General features: G+C 42.9%; 1 protein-coding gene across 1 annotated transcript in view; it reads right to left on the bottom strand.

The window, feature by feature from the left end:
* Positions 1-18,898, bottom strand: part of LOC147732447 (uncharacterized) — an 899,668-nt gene that overhangs the window by 96,117 nt on the left and 784,653 nt on the right. Inside the window, exon 16 of the mRNA XM_086956972.1 lies at positions 12,968-13,060. Within this exon, the coding sequence (XP_086813098.1) occupies positions 12,968-13,060 (93 nt within the window). The remainder of the gene's footprint in view (positions 1-12,967; positions 13,061-18,898) is intronic.

Genomic DNA, 18,898 nt, shown 5'->3' with positions numbered 1-18,898 from the left:
GCAGAGGCAAAGGTACGCAGGCTAGCTGGAGCTCCCCCTTCTACTATTAACCATTTTGAACTTAACCACTGAGCTAGACTTAAGACAAGACAGAGACCTATTAGATCTACTAATCACAGCGGCAGTAAAAACAGTCCTAGCCAAATGGAAGGACACCGCCAAGGCAACGTTCAAGGGCTGGCTAAACTGGGTCACATACCTAAGGGGGGGCGGACACAATGGAAGCAAACACACAGGGGCATGTGGGAGACCCTGGACAAATACCTGGACTCTTATAACCCGCCATAAACAAGAACAACTCTAAGCCACCAGCCTGAGTACTGCATGCCCCCACAAAATTCTTGCATTTCTTTTCTTCTCACTTTCTCCTTTCCCCTTTCTTTTCCTCTTCACACCTCCACCCCACCCTATAAGGGGACAGTTGGATAAGGGGATCAGCCTAGCACGTATATATCTGTAAGGTAGAGCCACACAACCCAACGAGACTGGGCAGAAATCCTGGAACGAGTTATCCATTAAAAGAGTATGTTCTATGTTTTATGTGTATGTTTATTTCTATGTAAAAAAAAAACCAATAAAAATCTACTGAAATAAAAAATAAAAAAAAGGCCCCGGTTTTCAGCAGTAATTGGTCACCCTCATGTAGCGTAGTTCCTATTTTCCCAATAGGCCCTGCGCATTGGAATAACATAAACAGTAATATCGACGTAGAAGTGCGGATCTTCCAGGCCTCTACTGACTATGCTAAACTTAATTGGGTTTGTTACCAACTAGCTCAGAGGCCACTGGAAACTTTCTTGACTGAAATAGGAAGTGATCAGCTTCCCTGGCACAGACAAGAAGGGATTCAGTTTTCCAACAACCGTGCAACATGACAACTTTGCTCCTCAGATCAAGAGTCAATCTCTAGGGTCGTGTGAAACAATACAGTTATTTTACTCAGTCAGGTTGGTGCAGATTACTTTCACAATATGTAGAGAATAGAGAGACGGGCGTTGTCAATAAAAGGTAACATTTATTGAACAGTCTTTCTTCTCATACAAGAGAAATGAATTGCCACAATTGCAAGACTTGTTATGATAAAAAGTACGTACAGTAAGATAAGTATTGCGAAATAATACTGTAAAAGCATTGATATGGTTTCTTAGCCATACAATGGTTTAAAAGTAATAAAACATATATACATTCATATATACATTAGGCTAAAATACTCAACTGGTGCTTCTAACTACGCCTACCCCAGTGTACCTGACCTAAGCCTAATACTTGGGAGGGGAGTAAGTAAGTAGCTTTAAGTTAAGTTTGTTTTGCCAAGGTTTGCTTCAAGAATTCTCTCTCAAGGGTTTAGTCAACACCATACCTCTGGAATAGAATGATGGAGGTCTGGTATCTCCCTCAGGGCTCGATATCCCAGTCACCCGCAAGGGCAGACCAGAAACGCTGGAGCTGGATTTCTCGGCAGGAGAAAGGCAGCGTCTCTTCTTCAGCGCGTCGAGGAGGAGAAGGAGGGGGGACAGCGTCCGCGGGCAGCTTGCATCTGCTGGGCTCTTGCAGGGGGGCGGCTGTTCAGCTCCTAAGTTCACCACACCATAGTTCGCTAGTTAGCAGCGATAGCAGTAGCGATAGCAGCTATGATACCTTCAGCATAACAGCAGCTTCAGGCGACGGGCAACAGGGGACTTGCTTAAGGCCACGTTGGTAGTATTTATACCTGAAAGGTGCCTTGTTTGACGTAAGTTTGCTGGACATAAGACGTCAATAAGATGTCACTAGGAAGTGATCGTCTATCAGTGCTCATTAGAGTTCTATTACTAATCAAAACACAGCAAGCGGGGATTTCCAGGTTTGCTGAGTTTTTATCTTGTTGAAGAACTCAGAGTGTTAATCTAGGAATCTCAGATAGTAACTTCTGCTCTGTCATTGCACTAATTGGTTGCAAAGGAAGTGGCAGAGAAAGCTATTCTGGAATGTGGCTCTGTTTGTGTGAGGCCAGAGATGAGTTACTGAATATTGCACTTGAACGGTTATGCCAATATAAGGAATAAATAGATTTATAGCCGAATAGGGGCAAAAGGTCACAGTATCGATCAGGATCCTAGATTAGAACACCACACCCACTCCACGAATTCATGTCCATCAAATTACTAAAACTAGAGCAATAAGATGCATGTGTAACATTGCCCACCCCAAAATACATAAATGCATTTGAAATAGGCATATATTGTAATACGTGAAAATTTAGGTACTGTACGTTTTTGAAGCATAGAAATCATTCAAAAATTATAGCATATGAAATCAATGAACGATTATGCAAAAAGAATTACACATGAAATATCTCTGAAACAGAAGAAGGGCGAGATAATTTCATCACATATAAATGCATTGCAATAACATTTGCTAGAGGCTGGTGTAAAGTTATTATGTCTCTAGATGTATGTAGAAATAAAAGTTTAAAGCTTCTGTTCTCTAAGAATAGTTTTTACTTTAAGCAAATAATTTTTCGTGCCAAAAAGGGTGAATATTAAAAAGTGTTCAATTCAAAAGAATTATTGCTTGAACGGGGAAATTAGAGTTCCAACGCTTTTAGCAGTTTTTGTTGTTCAAAACTGAAGGCCGAATTCAGAGTTCATGGGAATGCTGTGTGTCGGAAAGTTCTCCAAAGTTATTATTTCTGTCCGGGTGAGAACATCATATCAGACAGGCTCTCAAAGAATTGGTCTACAAAATCAGGTTACAGTTCGACCAAATTCGATAGTGCTGTAACTTGGCAAGTGTGAGAATGATTGCTGTCATCATAGTCGGGATCAGCAATGCTCACAGAAGGTCGTACCTGGGTGATGCTGCTTTTGTCACTCGCTCCACTGTTACCACTTAGTCGTAGCACAGGAGTCTCAACGAATGCCGTCATCAGGATTGGTAGCCGCTGGGGACAACACAATGCGTGAGCCGTTATCGGACTGAGCAAAGTATCGACGTCCATTGGTACTGCTGATGGAAGTGAAAGACAGATGTCCAACACGCACTCATCTCCGCATAGCATACATCGAAGTACCGGTAAGATACAGTTCTGCCATATAGGTCTGAATGAAAGGAACCAGGTCATGTTTAGATCTCTCAGCCTGGCCAATCCAAGGACTCTAGTTATTCTGTCCCGGTAGCGGATTGCTAGGATTGTCTCTTCCATTCCCATAGGAGTCATGTCTGAGCGGTGGCTTGCCATAACGAAGCAGGAGGGTCAAAAATAAAATCCCTGCTACAAGTCCCAAAAATAGGGGTATGCCGCCAAAAACAGAGTGGCCAAAATTTGGAACGATTCCCAGAATTGCTTGAAATGGTGTTAGCAGTCCCGTAAAAATCGTCTTAAATATGCCTGGGATGCCTGTGGCACTAGACATGTTAAGGAGTTGGCTAAGCATTGCTACGAAATGCACGGGGCAATTTGTTGATAAAAGGTCATGAACCTCCGTTGCTGTCCTTGCAACTAGAAGATCATACGTCTCTTTTGATGACGTTATGGGCACTGTTGTCTGCAAAAGCACAGACTTCATTTTGCTTAAAGTATCAATTCGTATAGAATAGAGATTCAGACGAGGCCAGATGGGAGTCTCTGTGTCTACAGGCCCACTCGGGAACAATGCTTGCATACAGCATTTGACCATGGATGTTACGCTTACTAGATAACTTTTCCCTGGAACAAGGCCACAACATCTGTGAGCCGTTCTAAGAATGTAACTCCCATTCGCAAGTTGCATAAAGAAGGGCTCTATCTGAGTTGCAGGTGTGACAAGCTGGTGGCATGAAAGGTTGTTAGAATTACCTTCACAGGCTCCGTGTAAATTAATACCCTGACACAAAAGTATACCGCTTAGTGAATGTTTACAATTTTCACCACTAAGAAATACATTTTTGTCGCTGTCACTATAGCATGAATGTGTGTATGGTAATTTCCATTCTGATTTAACATAACCTTTACCCAATCGTTCATACTGGCCAGTAGGTATGTATTCAAGGCACTTTTTAAATCGGAAAGTTGTTATCGGAATAGTGATAATTCCGTGTATTATCCATTCAATGACAGGACTTTCTGACATTGTCAATGGTAATCTCTCAAGTTTTTCGATGCTCAGGATTGTATAGTCTGCTCCTTTCTGTGCCAAACTGATTTGTTTATCAGTAAGGTTAAAAATGGAAAATAATGACGTTGTGTTGATTAAACGCCAAGGCACATAGCCTGAACGAAGATTTTGCAGCGTCCAGCCTAATTGTACAATAGAACGTAATTGAGATTGGCCATGCTGTAACATTAGCAAGTCTCTGTCTATTATGTCAAAGGCAGAAGATACAATATTGTCCAACGAATATATTCTGGAGGACAGAGTCATTAACCCATTGTCCACTACAGAAAGTGATTTCTCCAAATTAATACGATCAATTTCTCGTATTTTTTCAGCTGTTTCAATTTGTGTGACTTTCCAAGCCTCGTTGTACGCAGCATAGATACTGGTCGCTATGAAACGCTTTTGACGCTGTTTGCGTGGTCCAAGAATGAAATCGCGCAAATCAGCACCATCTTTTAGTAAAGACAAGTGTTGCTTAATTTCAGCCAGTGTGGATGTTCCTAGCCATTCAAGGCAGAGTTTCCCTACACTGTATGTTGTTACTATCCCTGGATGTTGTCTCTGGGAGTATCTAGGGTCTTGTCTGGTCATTTTTAACCCCTGTGTTTTGTTCAGGAATCCATCTTGACAGTTGTTTGTGTCAGTAGGCCAGATTAACCACTTTTTCCAATCAGGATGTGTTCTGTTAAAATGTAAAATTTGCGATACGTCTATCTCAATATCTGTTGTTGTATTCTCAGGTATTGGCTTTGGAATAGACGGTTTGTTTAGGTCTTTGATCTTAGCTAGGCCAAGGCAGGATGTTTGGTGTATTGTGTCATTTAAAAACATCATTTGTTCTGGTATCATGCAGGTTCTGAATAGTGCTTCAAGACCTTGTACCTGCCAATCTTTTGTACCCTAAATGGTCTTTGTTTCAATGTTATTTTTCCAATAATCAAAACCAAATGTCATAATTTTTTCATAAAATGCTTCTGAATATATCAATTTAGAATTTGTCAGCATTGTTTTCATTCCTGTTTTATCCAACAGTTTGTAATAAAACGTTTCTGCATCACTGGTGTTAAACCCTGAAAAGTATTTGAGGTTCTCAAAAAATGCTTTAGAACTGCTTTTAGGTGGTGTAGAACAATGTTCCCATTGATTATACTTAAAAACATTTCTAGGCTGTGCAGATTTATGCAAATAATGATCGCCATAATGTGTGTAGCAGAATAACTGTTCATAACTAGACGAACCTTGTAAATAATCATGTTCTGTGAATCTAGCTGACATTACTAAATCAGACATCATGTCATTAATACTGTTAAAGTCCCAATCATCAAAGAATGTACTAGGTTTTACAAAGTCACTTAAGGAAACCTTCAGTTGATGAGGATACTTCAGGATCTCGACCGGACCATAGATCTCATAGTCAGTTTTCTCCCATACTACCCCACCAGGTATTGGAATTGCTGTGACATTTACTGTTGACAGTTCTCTTTTCTTCACATGGGATGATCTGTGTGGTTTCAGGACTAGGTTGATGTTCTGACTTGCTGTGTCCATTGTACTATATTTTCCCTCAATGAATTTTCCCAAACAAAGTACCATGATGAGCCAAAGCAGGAGGAAAAATACACCTAGACCGAACCAGAACTCTAACCAAGGTGAAATAAGGTAGATTTCCTTCAGTTGATGAAAGAGTTCCGTTGCTTTTTCTTTAAAAGTCATTTTTGTTTCTGGCATCACTTCGGGGTCGTTTTGATCTTCAGAGAAGTTGTCGAAGTTGATGAAATAACCAGAGGCAGTTCTATCAATTGTTGGGATTGTTCTTTCAATCTGTCTCTCGGTAGCACTTTCTGATGCCACATTATTGTAGACTGGTGTTTCTTGACGAACTGTTTCAATCTTCAATCTGTGTCTCAAGAGGCACGAGTTCCATGGCATTATTGCATAGTCCTTCTCTTTGCACTGCAGGCTGATCGAATGTGATTAGTCTTTCAGTTTGAACCTCTTGGATTGTTGCAAGTTTGGGTATTCTGTTGTTTCTTGGGAGTCCACTGGGCCTACTGTTGATTATAGGCCACATGGTTGTGGTTTTACCAGGTCGATAGATACAACTCTGTTCTCCTTTTTACCAGCAAGGGGCGGTAGTACTACTGATCTTGTTCCGGTGATTGCCAAGACAGGTACTGCTTTTCTGTAAGAAGGCCCAAATTCCTTCTTCACCGCGATTTTTTCTCTGACTAGATCCCCAATCTTTGGAATCCAGACAGGCCTTGCTGGGGCTGTTGCTTGTGGTGCCTCGTCAGTGGTATCTGGCTGTTGCTTTAACTTTATGTTGCTTAAGGATTTTCTTGTTTCATTCAGTTCCTGTAAAACAGCCAAACGATCTTTGATGTCAAAGTCTGTTTTCTTATCTTGTACCACTGATACCTGACTATCTAAGTCCTGAATTGTCATTCTAATTCCGAACAATAGTTCGTATGGTCTGAAACCTTTTAGAGATTTTCTTGGCAAATTGTTAAGACTGGACTGGACACTTATTAAATGTTTGACCCACCCAGCGCCTGAACCTAATACCTTCGCTGTTATAGATCGCTTTATGTCCCGGTTTTTTCTTTCAACCACACTATTCCCTTCGGGGTGCGACGGACAAGAATACCGCAACCCAATTCCCATGCTGGCCATGGCCTCCTTATAAGCTCGAGAGCTAAAAGCAGGACCCTGGTCAGAATGGAACGTGGTAATTGCGTATGTGCCGATAAAGACTCGCAGATCTTTTATAACCGTTCTAGCGTCAGCCGAGCGCTGGAGGCCATATTTTTTAAGTGTGTTTAGCCTTAACTGATTAATAGGACGCTGAATGGCTTGCGGACATCATTACCCTTTCTATAAATGGTAACTGTGCAACAGGCAGGACCGGTTCATTACTGCGATCCCTATCACAGTCCGGACAGTTCTTTACATATATCTGATGTTGCACGCTCATCCCCAGCCACCAGTATACTGATTGCAATTCAGTCAGAGATTCCCTCATCTGAATGTGCCTTGGACCTTCACCCATGTGTGCGTCTGCTATTAATAATATTCTCCTGTTCATGTTTGGAATTACCCTATCCCCCACTCCAGGGATTCGAGCAAAAGGAACGGAGTTTGCATCGATTACGTATGCATAATTGAGTGGATAGTTCACGGGCAGTGCTGCACAGTCGCCTTTTACGGTCGTTTTTACTGCCAGCATGGTTTCCCCGTCTATGTATTTTTCTGTACGCTTTTTGTGGCTACGGAAGCCGGTTTAGTTGCTTCCGCTTTGGCTGTATTAGCCAATGAATTCCCTGCAACGTGAACGCCATCACGTTGAAGACTCTGTGCGTGTATCACGTGAGTCTTTTGTAGTTCTTTATGTAAAAGAGCTACCTGTTTCCAGAGCAATTTATGCTTTATTGTGGCACCTGTGTCATCTTTGTAATCGTTTTTAATCCAACTCTGCAGTTTATTATTGTAAGAGTTGACGCATAAATGAGAATCACACACGATAAGTGTGGGGAATTCACGTTCTGCATTTTCGAGCGCCATCTTTAAACATCTGATTCCAGCTCTCTGAGCCGAACAGTTTCTCAATGATTCAGTTTTTGTTACTTTCGGTCTGAATTTACCGCACAGCCAACGACCTTTAATAATCGCACAGGCTGCATCATAGGATTTGCTCTCTACGTTGAAATGCTGTACAAATCTATCTGTATAGATTATACAGGCGTATTGTGGGAGAGGCAGAAGTTCGATTGTCAGAGGATATTCTTCTTCATATTCTAAATCATTCAGTTCTTCGAATTGCGGTGTGAAATAGTATTTCACATCTTCCGCTCCTAGAGAATCTACACACTGTATCCATTTCGGATCCAGTGACACTGTAGGCAGGTTTACTGGGCTGAATAGCGCCTCGAAGGTGGATTCCGGTGTGAGGATATTAATCCTTTTACCCTGTGCTAATTCTCTTTATTTTGCTAATGCGATTTGCACTGCTTTCACAGTTCTTTCTGTGTGACTGAATGTTTTTTCTACTTGTGTGTACAAGTGAGATTTAATTGAAATTGGTAGCTTTTCTCCCTCATTAGAGGTCAGGTACGTGAATCTGCATCTTCCTGGGATGACTCGGATTACAAGACCGTGTGTATTGTCACGTGTATCTATTTTTGTTTTTGCTAACATGTCTGTTTGCAGTGATCTCAAAATTTCTGTGTGTTTTTGAGTCCAGGTGATTTGTTTAAAATCAGGTTTATTTAGTTCGTAGAGAGGTTTAACCCTCTCTGCGTAATTTAGAATGTAGGTTCTTCCAAAATTCAGAAAACCTAGAATGGATTGTAAATTCTTCAGCGTTTTTGGAGCTTGGAGTACAGCGCACTTCTCTAAGAAGTTGTCCGCTAGGCTTTTTCCTTCACTTGATAATTCGTACCGTAAGAATAGTACTGTCAGATGGGCAATTCGAGACTTTTTAAAGTTGAATTTGTAACCCTCTGCTCCGAACCCAAGTATAATGGTGTTCACTCTTTTGAAGTGAGTATCCAAGTCGTCGTCTGTGAGATAAATATCATCTACGTAAGATAATGCCTCATCATCATATATTTGTAGTAACTCTGTTACTCTAGCTGAGAATAGTCCTGGGCTGTTCTTGAACCCCTGTGGGAGTCGACAGAATTTTTCTGCGACCCACATGCTGAGAAAGCGGTCAAATATCTGCTTTCTGGTGCAATATTTTGACAAAAGAAACCATTAGATATGTCTAATGTTGTTTTATATTTTTCCCTAACTATGTTATTCATAAGGGCTGCACTATGCGAGTTTTGTACTGCAAATGTTTTACAACATGCATTAAGGTATCTGTAGTCCAAAACTAGACGATATGTATTGTCTGGCTTGGAGACAGGAAACAAAGGATTGTTCATTTGAGAGGTGCATGTTTCAATCACCCCCTGGTATTCAAGTTGATCTAAGATCTCCCTGACCTGTTTTTTAGCTTCTTGCTTAATGGGATACTGCCGTTGGGCAGTTGGTTCACTTTTTAACTGGATTTTGTGAGGAGGTGAGTCCTCATCCCATCCTACATGGTTTTTATATAATGCCGGTGCCTGCGCTACTGCCCATTTCCTTGCATATGTATATTTTTTGTGAATCGGAATGTGATTCGAGAAGGCAGGCATAATCATTTCTTCGCCACGAGGGCACTCCCTGACAAACTCTGGGGGCCAATCTTTTTCAGCTAACAGAATATCATAGCCTTTTGAGAGTTTATCCCAAAATAGACCCTTTATTTTCCTAGTCTTATCACCCTCTATACGCAATGTTATTTCGTATATTTTATGGGGCTCGCTAAGTCTGGTGTCGGCAGTTTCAACCTGAATGTATTAATTCGTGTCCACTGTCTCCAGATGACTCATCAAGATCTTGCGGGCTATACTGATTTCTGCTGCACTGTCCAACATTGTCAATGCCCACTCCCCGTTTTTCAACTGTGTCCTCAGTATTCTCGGCATGGTTGATTACTCTAATACTGGCTACCTTCTTTTTTGGAAATTGAGATTTTTTACTCTGAGCAGGTTCCTTGTCTTTGGACTTGGTGTGCTCTCCTGGGTCTGACCGTCCTCTTCTTTCCGATTTCTGCGAAAAAGATCGAGAGGGACGTGTATCAATACTTTGATATCTATCAGGTTTTTTCAAATTATCCCTATTTCTAAGGTTATATCTTTTCTCAGAGGGCTCCCTCTGGGGAGACTGGTGTTCTCGAGTCGGAGTTCTTTCCCTCCGTCGAGGAGACCTTCCTCTGGACTGGAAAACTTTTTCCTTGGGAGTGGATTGTTTATTTCCATCCCAGCTCTTTTTAGGAGTGTTTGAATTATTTATAATAAATAATTTTTCAGGATTTTCGAGCAGTTGGGGCTTTACTGGTTTCCCACCCAAGCTGTCTCTACCTAATTCTTCATAGCATTATGATTCTGGCAAGCTCAACTGGCTGATCTGTTATATCTGTTTCCTTCAACTTCTGGCGGATCGCCACAGATGCTGCTTCTCCCTTTATGTTGGCTAATAGTATAGCCGAGACCTGCTTGAAGTCTTTCAGTAATTTCATACCAAGATTTAAAGCTGGCTCTGGACCGTATTCATTTTGAATCTGTTTTAGCACTTCTGGTATTACCGCCATAGACGGAACACCGTGTGTTTTTGTGTAAATGGAAGCAAAGACTGTACCCTAAGTGTCGCAGTCCTCTATGTGTGGTGCGATTCCCATAGGAAGGCAGATGGTCAAGATTCTGTTTTTCTCTATAGGGGTAGTATCAGGAAATACTGCCTCTATTTGAGTGATTTTCTGTGCTAACCAGAAAGGAATTTGTTCCCTTCTTACGGGTGTTTTACCAAGACATGACTGTATGTTCTGTGGTGTAATTTTATTAGTGTTCCCCTGATGAGGGGTCAGCTGTGGTACATTAACAGCTGGCTGGACTGTTGCAGTCCGCATTACATATTGGACTAATTGCCTATGTATTTTTATAAGGGTTTTTATCTGTACTAACAGCTCTTCTCTAGACATTTTTGCAATGTCCGGATGTGGTGTGTAGCTGACTAGAACCGGCCACGTTGCTCCTGGTCTACCTAGTGGACCGAGCCTGGTAATATGATCATTATGTTTTAGGGCGCCATTAAACTAGAGCAGGTGCTCTTGGAATTTTAGTGGGATTTCAGTCTCCTCGAAAGGAGCGTACTCTTCCGGTGGTTTCTCTATTTTGTAATAGTGAAACTCTTTTGTTCTAGCGTTTGCCGCTGGAAAGTTTATCCATGAATAGAATACCTCTGTCTGCCGATATTCGTGTGCCTCTATCACGAAAATTACTGTACCACCTTGTGGTGTCAGTCCGTTTTCTATAAGTTTTAACGTTATAGACTTTCTTAAGTGGACCGGGATGATAATTGCGTCCGGGTCTGTGTTGTCGGGACCCTGCTGAGTCGCATCTGCTGCGGCCCCAGTGGTTCCGTTTTCTCCTGGCATTGTATAAATGCAAGGTTTGCAGAGTAGGTCTCCAAGGAGACAAAGATTAGGTGCACAATATTTTGGAACACTGCATCCTTCAACGTTGAATAAACCAGAGCTTTACATAGGAATCTCTTCCTACTGAGTTCGGGCGGATTTTAACCTTTCACCCACTCCAGACGTCTATTGGAGTATTTACGGGAGAAAGGGGTCTGTGTGAAATATGCACGAATGAGTTACTCTAACGTCTTGCGTTAGTTTATCGCCTTACCAAACGTTGGGCGCCATGTAGCGTAGTTCCTATTTTCCCAATAGGCCCTGCGCATTGGAATAACATAAACAGTAGTATCGACGTAGAAGTGCGGATCTTCCAGGCCTCTACTGACTATGCTAAACTTAATTGGGTTTGTTACCAACTAGCTCAGAGGTCACTGGAAACTTTCTTGACTGAAATAGGAAGTGATCAGCTTCCCTGGCACAGACAAGAAGGGATTCAGTTTTCCAACAACCGTGCAACATGACAACTTTGCTCCTCAGATCAAGAGTCAATCTCTAGGGTCGTGTGAAACAATAGACAGTTATTTTACTCAGTCAGGTTGGTGCAGATTACTTTCACAATATGTAGAGAATAGAGAGACGGGCGTTGTCAATAAAAGGTAACATTTATTGAACAGTCTTTCTTCTCATACAAGCAAAATTAATTGCCACAATTGCAAGACTTGTTATGACAAAAAGTACGTACAGTAAGATAAGTATTGCGAAATAATACTGTAAAAGCATTGATATGGTTACTTAGCCTTACAATGGTTTAAAAGTAATAAAACATATATACATTCATATATACATTAGGCTAAAATACTCAACTGGTGCTTCTAACTACGCCTACCCCAGTGTACCTGACCTAAGCCTACTACTTGGGAGGGGAGTAAGTAAGTAGCTTTAAGTTAAGTTGGTTTTGCCAAGGTTTGCTTCAAGAATTCTCTCTCAAAGGGTTTAGTCAACACCATACCTCTGGAATAGAATGATGGAGGTCTGGTATCTCCCTCAGGGCTCGATATCCCAGTCACCCGCAAGGGTAGACCAGAAACGCTGGAGCTGGATTTCTCGGCAAGAGAAAGGCAGCGTCTCTTCTTCAGCGCGTCGAGGAGGAGAAGGAGGAGAAGGAGGGGGGACAGCGTCCGCGGGCAGCTTGCATCTGCTGGGCTCTTGCAGGGGTACGGCTGTTCAGCTCCTAAGTTCACCACACCATCGTTCGCTAGTTAGCAGCGATAGCAGTAGCGATAGCAGCTATGATATCTTCAGCATAACAGCAGCTTCAGGCGACGGGCAACAGGGGACTTGCTTAAGGCCACGTTGGTAGTATTTATACCTGAAAGGTGCCTTGTTTGACGTAAGTTTGCTGGACATAAGACGTCAATAAGATGTCACTAGGAAGTGATCGTCTATCAGTGCTCATTAGAGTTCTATTACTAATCAAAACACAGCAAGCGGGGATTTCCAGGTTTGCTGAGTTTTTATCTTGTTGAAGAACTCAGAGTGTTAATCTAGGAATCTCAGATAGTAACTTCTGCTCTGTCATTGCACTAATTGGTTGCAAAGGAAGTGGCAGAGAAAGCTATTCTGGAATGTGGCTCTGTTCATGTGAGGCCAGAGATGAGTTACTGAATATTGCACTTGAACGGTTATGCCAATATCGGGAATAAATGGATTTATAGCCGAATAGGGGCATAAGGTCACAGTATCGATCAGGATCCTAGATTAGAACGCCACACTCATAGCATAGAGGAGGAATATTAAAGATTCACAATGAAATTCTCCAAACATGCATAAAACACCGAATTACCTGAACCACACGATCCTGCAATCCTGCTACAATAAACAGCTCTTCCGTTTCTACATCGAGAATAAAATTAGCCCGGATTGATTTTGGGAGATCCTGCAACATAAGGCAAATTAAACTTTAGTAAAGAGCCACAACATCTTTGCATGTTTGTACACAGTTACTACACTTGCTAAAACGCTATATGTAATGTGCCACAACAGGGCCATTGACATAAGTTCAAAGCCACTGGAGGATACATTCACTCTCAGCCACCATGGCCATTTTCAAAAACGTTTTGAAAAATGTCTTTATTTTATCAGGATATAACACTCTGATTAGTGGACCTGTTTTTTTTTCTCACAAGATGCCCTCCTTTCTCCATGGCAGCTCAGTTATTACTATGAAGATAACATTCGTAAATGCATTACGTTTATTCAGTGGCAATATATAATTCTCTACTGCTAATCATTAATCTATGTCAGTGATGTATTCTAGTACTAATCGCTTGGTCACATCTGAGCCTCATCCATATCTTGTCACTTATTTTGAGGTGGTAAATTGTTATTTAATTATATTCAATGAAATTCAATAAACAAGCTTTTTTTTTAAATGTCAGGTGTATGCCCACTGCATTTTAACAGGATATACAATAAGTTCCTCCGACATCAACCAAACACAACTGCCCGAAGCACCATAATTACCATCCAACGCCCTAAAAAAGATAATAAATAGGCATTGGAGCATTTTGATTCCAAAGTGCTTGTCCTATGTTTTCCTTCAGAAAAAGTGGCAATATTAAACTAGTACATACTAGACTTCAAGAGAGAGTGACCGCACCTGAGCCTACACTATGGGGTCTTCTTCCCGCGAAAGGTCATTACCCTTGCTTTGACTGAGGTATATGCCACCTGACATGTACAACCAAAACCATTGATAGTGCCCTAAGACGTCCATGGATGCTTAACTATTATGCAAACTACTATTTAGAACATTTTATCAATCTCAATACTTGCTCATGTAGTTTTAGCAACATGAGCATTACAACTGGAAAAGTCAAAGTGAGGATATCAGACACTAAAAGGAATATTCGGTGTAAAAAAAACTATAACCAAACTGATGACTCAACTTTATGGAAAGCAATCACATGATAGATAAACTGAGATGGGTAGTACTTAATGACTGTTGTAATATGTTGTCATATGAAGAATTGTAACTAGATAGGTAACACGGACAATGACTGGTGCCCATCCTGGAAAATGCAGGGGTACATTAACCACATGGTCATCACATTGTATTAAAAATATTTTGAGAATATATGTCATCTGGGTGCAGGTTGAGGACAAAAATTGGAAAGTTAAACTGTACAGTCGGGCAACATAATGGTAAGAGTATCAATCGTTCTCCCAATATTTTTTTGTTACTTGATTTACAATAAGTTAATAATGCACAAAACGAATGACATTTAATTTTCTGTAAAGTAGGAGGATACATTTGCAACATTAAGTAAATTAAATGATTAATCAAACATAATAATAATTCAATGTTCCACGTGTTATCAGAGATACTTCATTCAGACTTTTTGCAGGAAGATGTTTGCGTTTTGTAACAAGGAATCCGTCAACACAGTTCAAACGTCTTTATTTCGATTGTTAAACCATAAAAGACTTCATAATCAATACATACATTATTCATAAAATACAAAACAGTATCCACAATATTCATTAAAAACGTCATCAGTGCATTAAACATTAAAACTTGATTAAATATACTTTAAAGACGTACAGAAGTTCATTCATAAAAAAAAAAATAGCATCCAGTTATGTGACTGATAGGTGCCTAGCTCTGATAACCCATACCCATCCTAAAAATGTTGCCACTCCTATGGACAAACATTCGGAGTAATTGAATCTTAATGTCCGGAGTGCTTCCATGCACCCCCTTGTCTTTATCCTTTTGCAAATGGGTTTGAGCCATTTGCGGCGGGGAGCGATGTAAGCTGGACAGGCGAAAAAGATATGGCCTATAGATTCTTTTTGGACATTACACCAGGGGCAAAGTTTGCCCACGCCATTTGTGTGTATACAACCTTACTGGTAATGAGCCTGTTCTGAACTGATATTAGAGTTTTCTATCCAAACTTTTAGTAATTTCATCCCAGTAAGGCTCTAGACAGAAATCTACCTTATGGCTCAGGAACACGTTTTAGCCTATAAACAAGGACTGCAAAGTAAAAAAAGAAGAAACACAACACAAACAAAAACCGCAGTATATGGAGAAGGTTAATTTTAGGTAAGGAATCTTAACAGCTCTCCTCTCTTGACTTCCTTTCCCTAGGTTTTAAGACATAAGTCATAAGTTGGAAGTTGGAAGTCACGAGCCGGCCAGTGGGACCTAGCCACTTGCCTGACTCGTGCTGGACTCGCGCTGCTTTCCGCGCTCATCGCGCACATTTAATTCCTTTTAAAAACCTAATTTTAATCGCTTCTGGCATACGACTAACCTTTTTTTGTTGTGCAGGTTGCCGCTACCTTTCATCCTGGACAGCCGCCCTCGCAGGAGATTAATTCCCGCCGGGTCGCGCTGTTTGGCCGCCATATTGGGTGAGGACGCTGAGCAGGCGAGCGGTGCAGCACTCGGCCACTCACGACCTCAGCCCATAAAAACTATTGTGTTGCCCTCATGACTGGTTGGAAGTCACGAGCCGGCCAGTGGGACCTAGCCACTTGCCTGACTCGCGCTGGACTCGCGCTGCTTTCCGCGCTCATCGCGCACATTTAATTCCTTTTAAAAACCTAATTTTAATCGCTTCTGGCATACGACTAACCTTTTTTTGTTGTGCAGGTTGCCGCTACCTTTCATCCTGGACAGCCGCCCTCGCAGGAGATTAATTCCCGCCGGGTCGCGCTGTTTGGCCGCCATATTGGGTGAGGACGCTGAGCAGGCGAGCGGTGCAGCGCTCGGCCACTCACGACCTCAGCCCATAAAAACTATTGTGTTGCCCTCACGACTGGTTGGAAGTCACGAGCCGGCCAGTGGGACCTAGCCACTTGCCTGACTCGCGCTGGACTCGCGCTGCTCGCGCTGCTTTCTGCGCTCATCGCGCACATTTAATTCCTTTTAAAAACCTAATTTTAATCGCTTCTGGCATACGACTAACCTTTTTTTGTTGTGCAGGTTGCCGCTACCTTTCATCCTGGACAGCCGCCCTCGCAGGAGATTAATTCCCGCCGGGTCGCGCTGTTTGGCCGCCATATTGGGTGAGGACGCTGAGCAGGCGAGCGGTGCAGCGCTCGGCCACTCACGACCTCAGCCCATAAAATGGCGCTCCTTTACAGGGAGCGCAGCGGACGGGCGCAGCGGGCACGACGTCAGCGCGCGAAGTCGCGCCTAAGTCCAGCCCGTCTGCGCCCGTCCGCGGCCGGACGGGCCCAGGGGCTAGGGATGCTGCCACTCCTATATTTTATTCTCTCTCCGCTCTTAAGCGCCTACATGCCTTTGCCAGCCCTCTCTCCCCCGACACCTGGACTCGTATTACATCACTTGGCATTGCAGGCACTCCACTCCCTCATCTTGCGTCGACGCCACCACTTATTGCTCCGGCTCCTACCGAGTCGCAGATCCGGGTTTTATATCTAAATACCCGCTCCATGGTCAAGCACCAAGCTGACATCCTGCACTTACTTATGTCTGAAAGTCCTGATGTCCTATTGTTATCAGAGACCTGGCTCACTGACGATTCACTCCCCGACATCTTGGCTGCGTTACCCCAGACTACTTTCTGCTGAATACCAACCGATCAGGGGGTCGCACCGGGGGGGGGGGTGGCGGCGGTAATACGCAAGGATCTCAAGATTATTGCCTCCGCGGCCATGAGCCTACCGGAAGTGGACACCCTGGTCCTCAGCCTCGGGACCGAGGTAGGTGCAGTCACTCTTGTGGTACTTTATCGTCCCCCCGATTTCATGCCGTCCTTCCCTTCATCCTTTATCGACCAGCTGACCAACATCGCTACTGTCAGGTTCCGGCATCACCGCGCCTACCTAAACATCAGAGAACTACATCTCCCATGATCCTTGTAGGGGGAAGTATAAGGGTGGTGTTTGCAGGAAACTAGTTGCACGTAATTTTGAGTCCTTTGTTTGTGTTTCCCGTGTTGCTGGGAGAAGACCGGCATTCCACGAGCTGCTGCCGCGTTGGGAAGTGAGAGCGCCGATCCAGCTCCTTTCAGCGTTAAGGTACTGTTGCCATGAATTCCGAGAGGAGCCCTGGTCTCGGGCGCCTACCGGCATTATAGAATTAGACACCGTTGTTTTCCGGAGTAACGTACCGTTTGGGTGCGTGTCAATTTCAAAACCCGGCTCCTCTGGGTTTTTAGTTTCCCGGAGCTTCGCGGCGGCTGCTGCAAGTTACCGCGGAAGCTTTCGTTGATTTGCATATCATTGTCCTGCCTTGTCCGGAGTAGAGTGGTGGGCTTCACTACCTACTGCCGGCTAGAAAATTCTTCGTGTCTCGCATTGTCCGGAGTAGAGTGGTGGGCTACACTACCTACTGCCGGCTAGAGTGTTTGTCTATCTCATCTTCTTCAAATAGCGGAACGTGGTGGCGGTCACAACCACACGTTGCCGTTATATTGTTTAAAGACTTTTTGTTTTACTGAAGTGTACACCAACGTATAAACCCTCGTTTTGGCTAAAGGATATTCTAAGTGCTTCTTAGGGACAGAGCATTGCTTGATAGAGTGACAACGTGTAGTATATTACTACAAACTCTTTTAAGATTTATCCGAACTATAGACTTGTGATTAACTCAAAGAATCATTTAGAGGAACAAGTTTCTAGACCAGGGAGGGATCATTTACTAAGGTTCATTCTCCACATAATATGGTGTGTATTCACAAAGGGTTTATAGTTTCTAGATCGTACGCCTGTGTAGGAAATGTTGTGATAACTATTGTGTTTCCTTTCAGGAAGCTGGACTGTTAATCCGTTAAACTTGCTGGAGGACTGTGTACAGCCCCTCAAGGTATTCAGTGGTCTATAGAGTATAATTGAGAGTAGTCAAATAATTGGTTGGTGTTATAAACTTCTGTTCTGTCGTTTCAGATCCCTTGTCCCTGCTGACCCCTACCCGTCCCCGGTCTCTTTTCATTATTTATCCCTCGCCTGATGGTTCGAACCCCCTGTGTACATATTCAGGGGGTTGGTAACGTCAGGAGGTGGACCCCTTTGTTCATCGATCGGATCCCGTGGAGCAGGCCCTGACAGAATTACGTGCCCACGATATATGCTCCACCTGATACGGTTGTTGAACAAACATGGCTACCCTAGAGGAAGTGCTACAAGCGCTAGTGATAGTTCAACAGGAGTTGGTAGCCTCTAGAGCAGAGGCTACAGCCTCTAGAGCAGAAGCTACAGCCTTAAGGGAAAGAGTGGATAGGCTGGCTGGCAACCCCTTTGATGCTGCTACGCTTAATCCTCGTATACAAGTAACGGTACCTCCTCCTATACCATTGGCAAGCCCTGAGAGATACTCGGGGGATTCATCTAAGACGCAGATATTTCTCACACAGATTATGATGCATTTTTCTTGCAAACCCGCGTCTTTTCCCAACCACCATTCAAGAGTAGCGTTCGCCATCTCTTACATGATAGGAGATGCAGCAAGTTGGGCGGTCCCTCTGGTAAGGAGAGATGATGCCATTCTTTCAGACTGGGGGGCCTTCAGAACCGAGTTTGAGAGGGTGTTTGATAGAAGGGCCACTACATTCAGGGCTGACAAAGAATTGATGGAGTTAAGACAGAGACGTAACGAATTGATTACCTATCTAACTTCCTTTAACAGATTGGTGGCCGAGTCCTCCTGGCCCGAAGAGAAACAGATGTCCATCTATTATCAAGGGTTGCGGGATGGGATGAAAGATGTTATAGCGCAAATAGACCCCCAACCTACTAC

This window comes from Lissotriton vulgaris, chromosome 2_1 (genome assembly GCF_964263255.1).
Source record: "Lissotriton vulgaris chromosome 2_1, aLisVul1.2, whole genome shotgun sequence".
Taxonomy (NCBI): Eukaryota; Metazoa; Chordata; class Amphibia; order Caudata; family Salamandridae; genus Lissotriton; species Lissotriton vulgaris.
The sequence above is the reverse complement of the archived record's forward strand: the minus strand, read 5'-3'. Positions and strand labels throughout refer to the sequence as shown.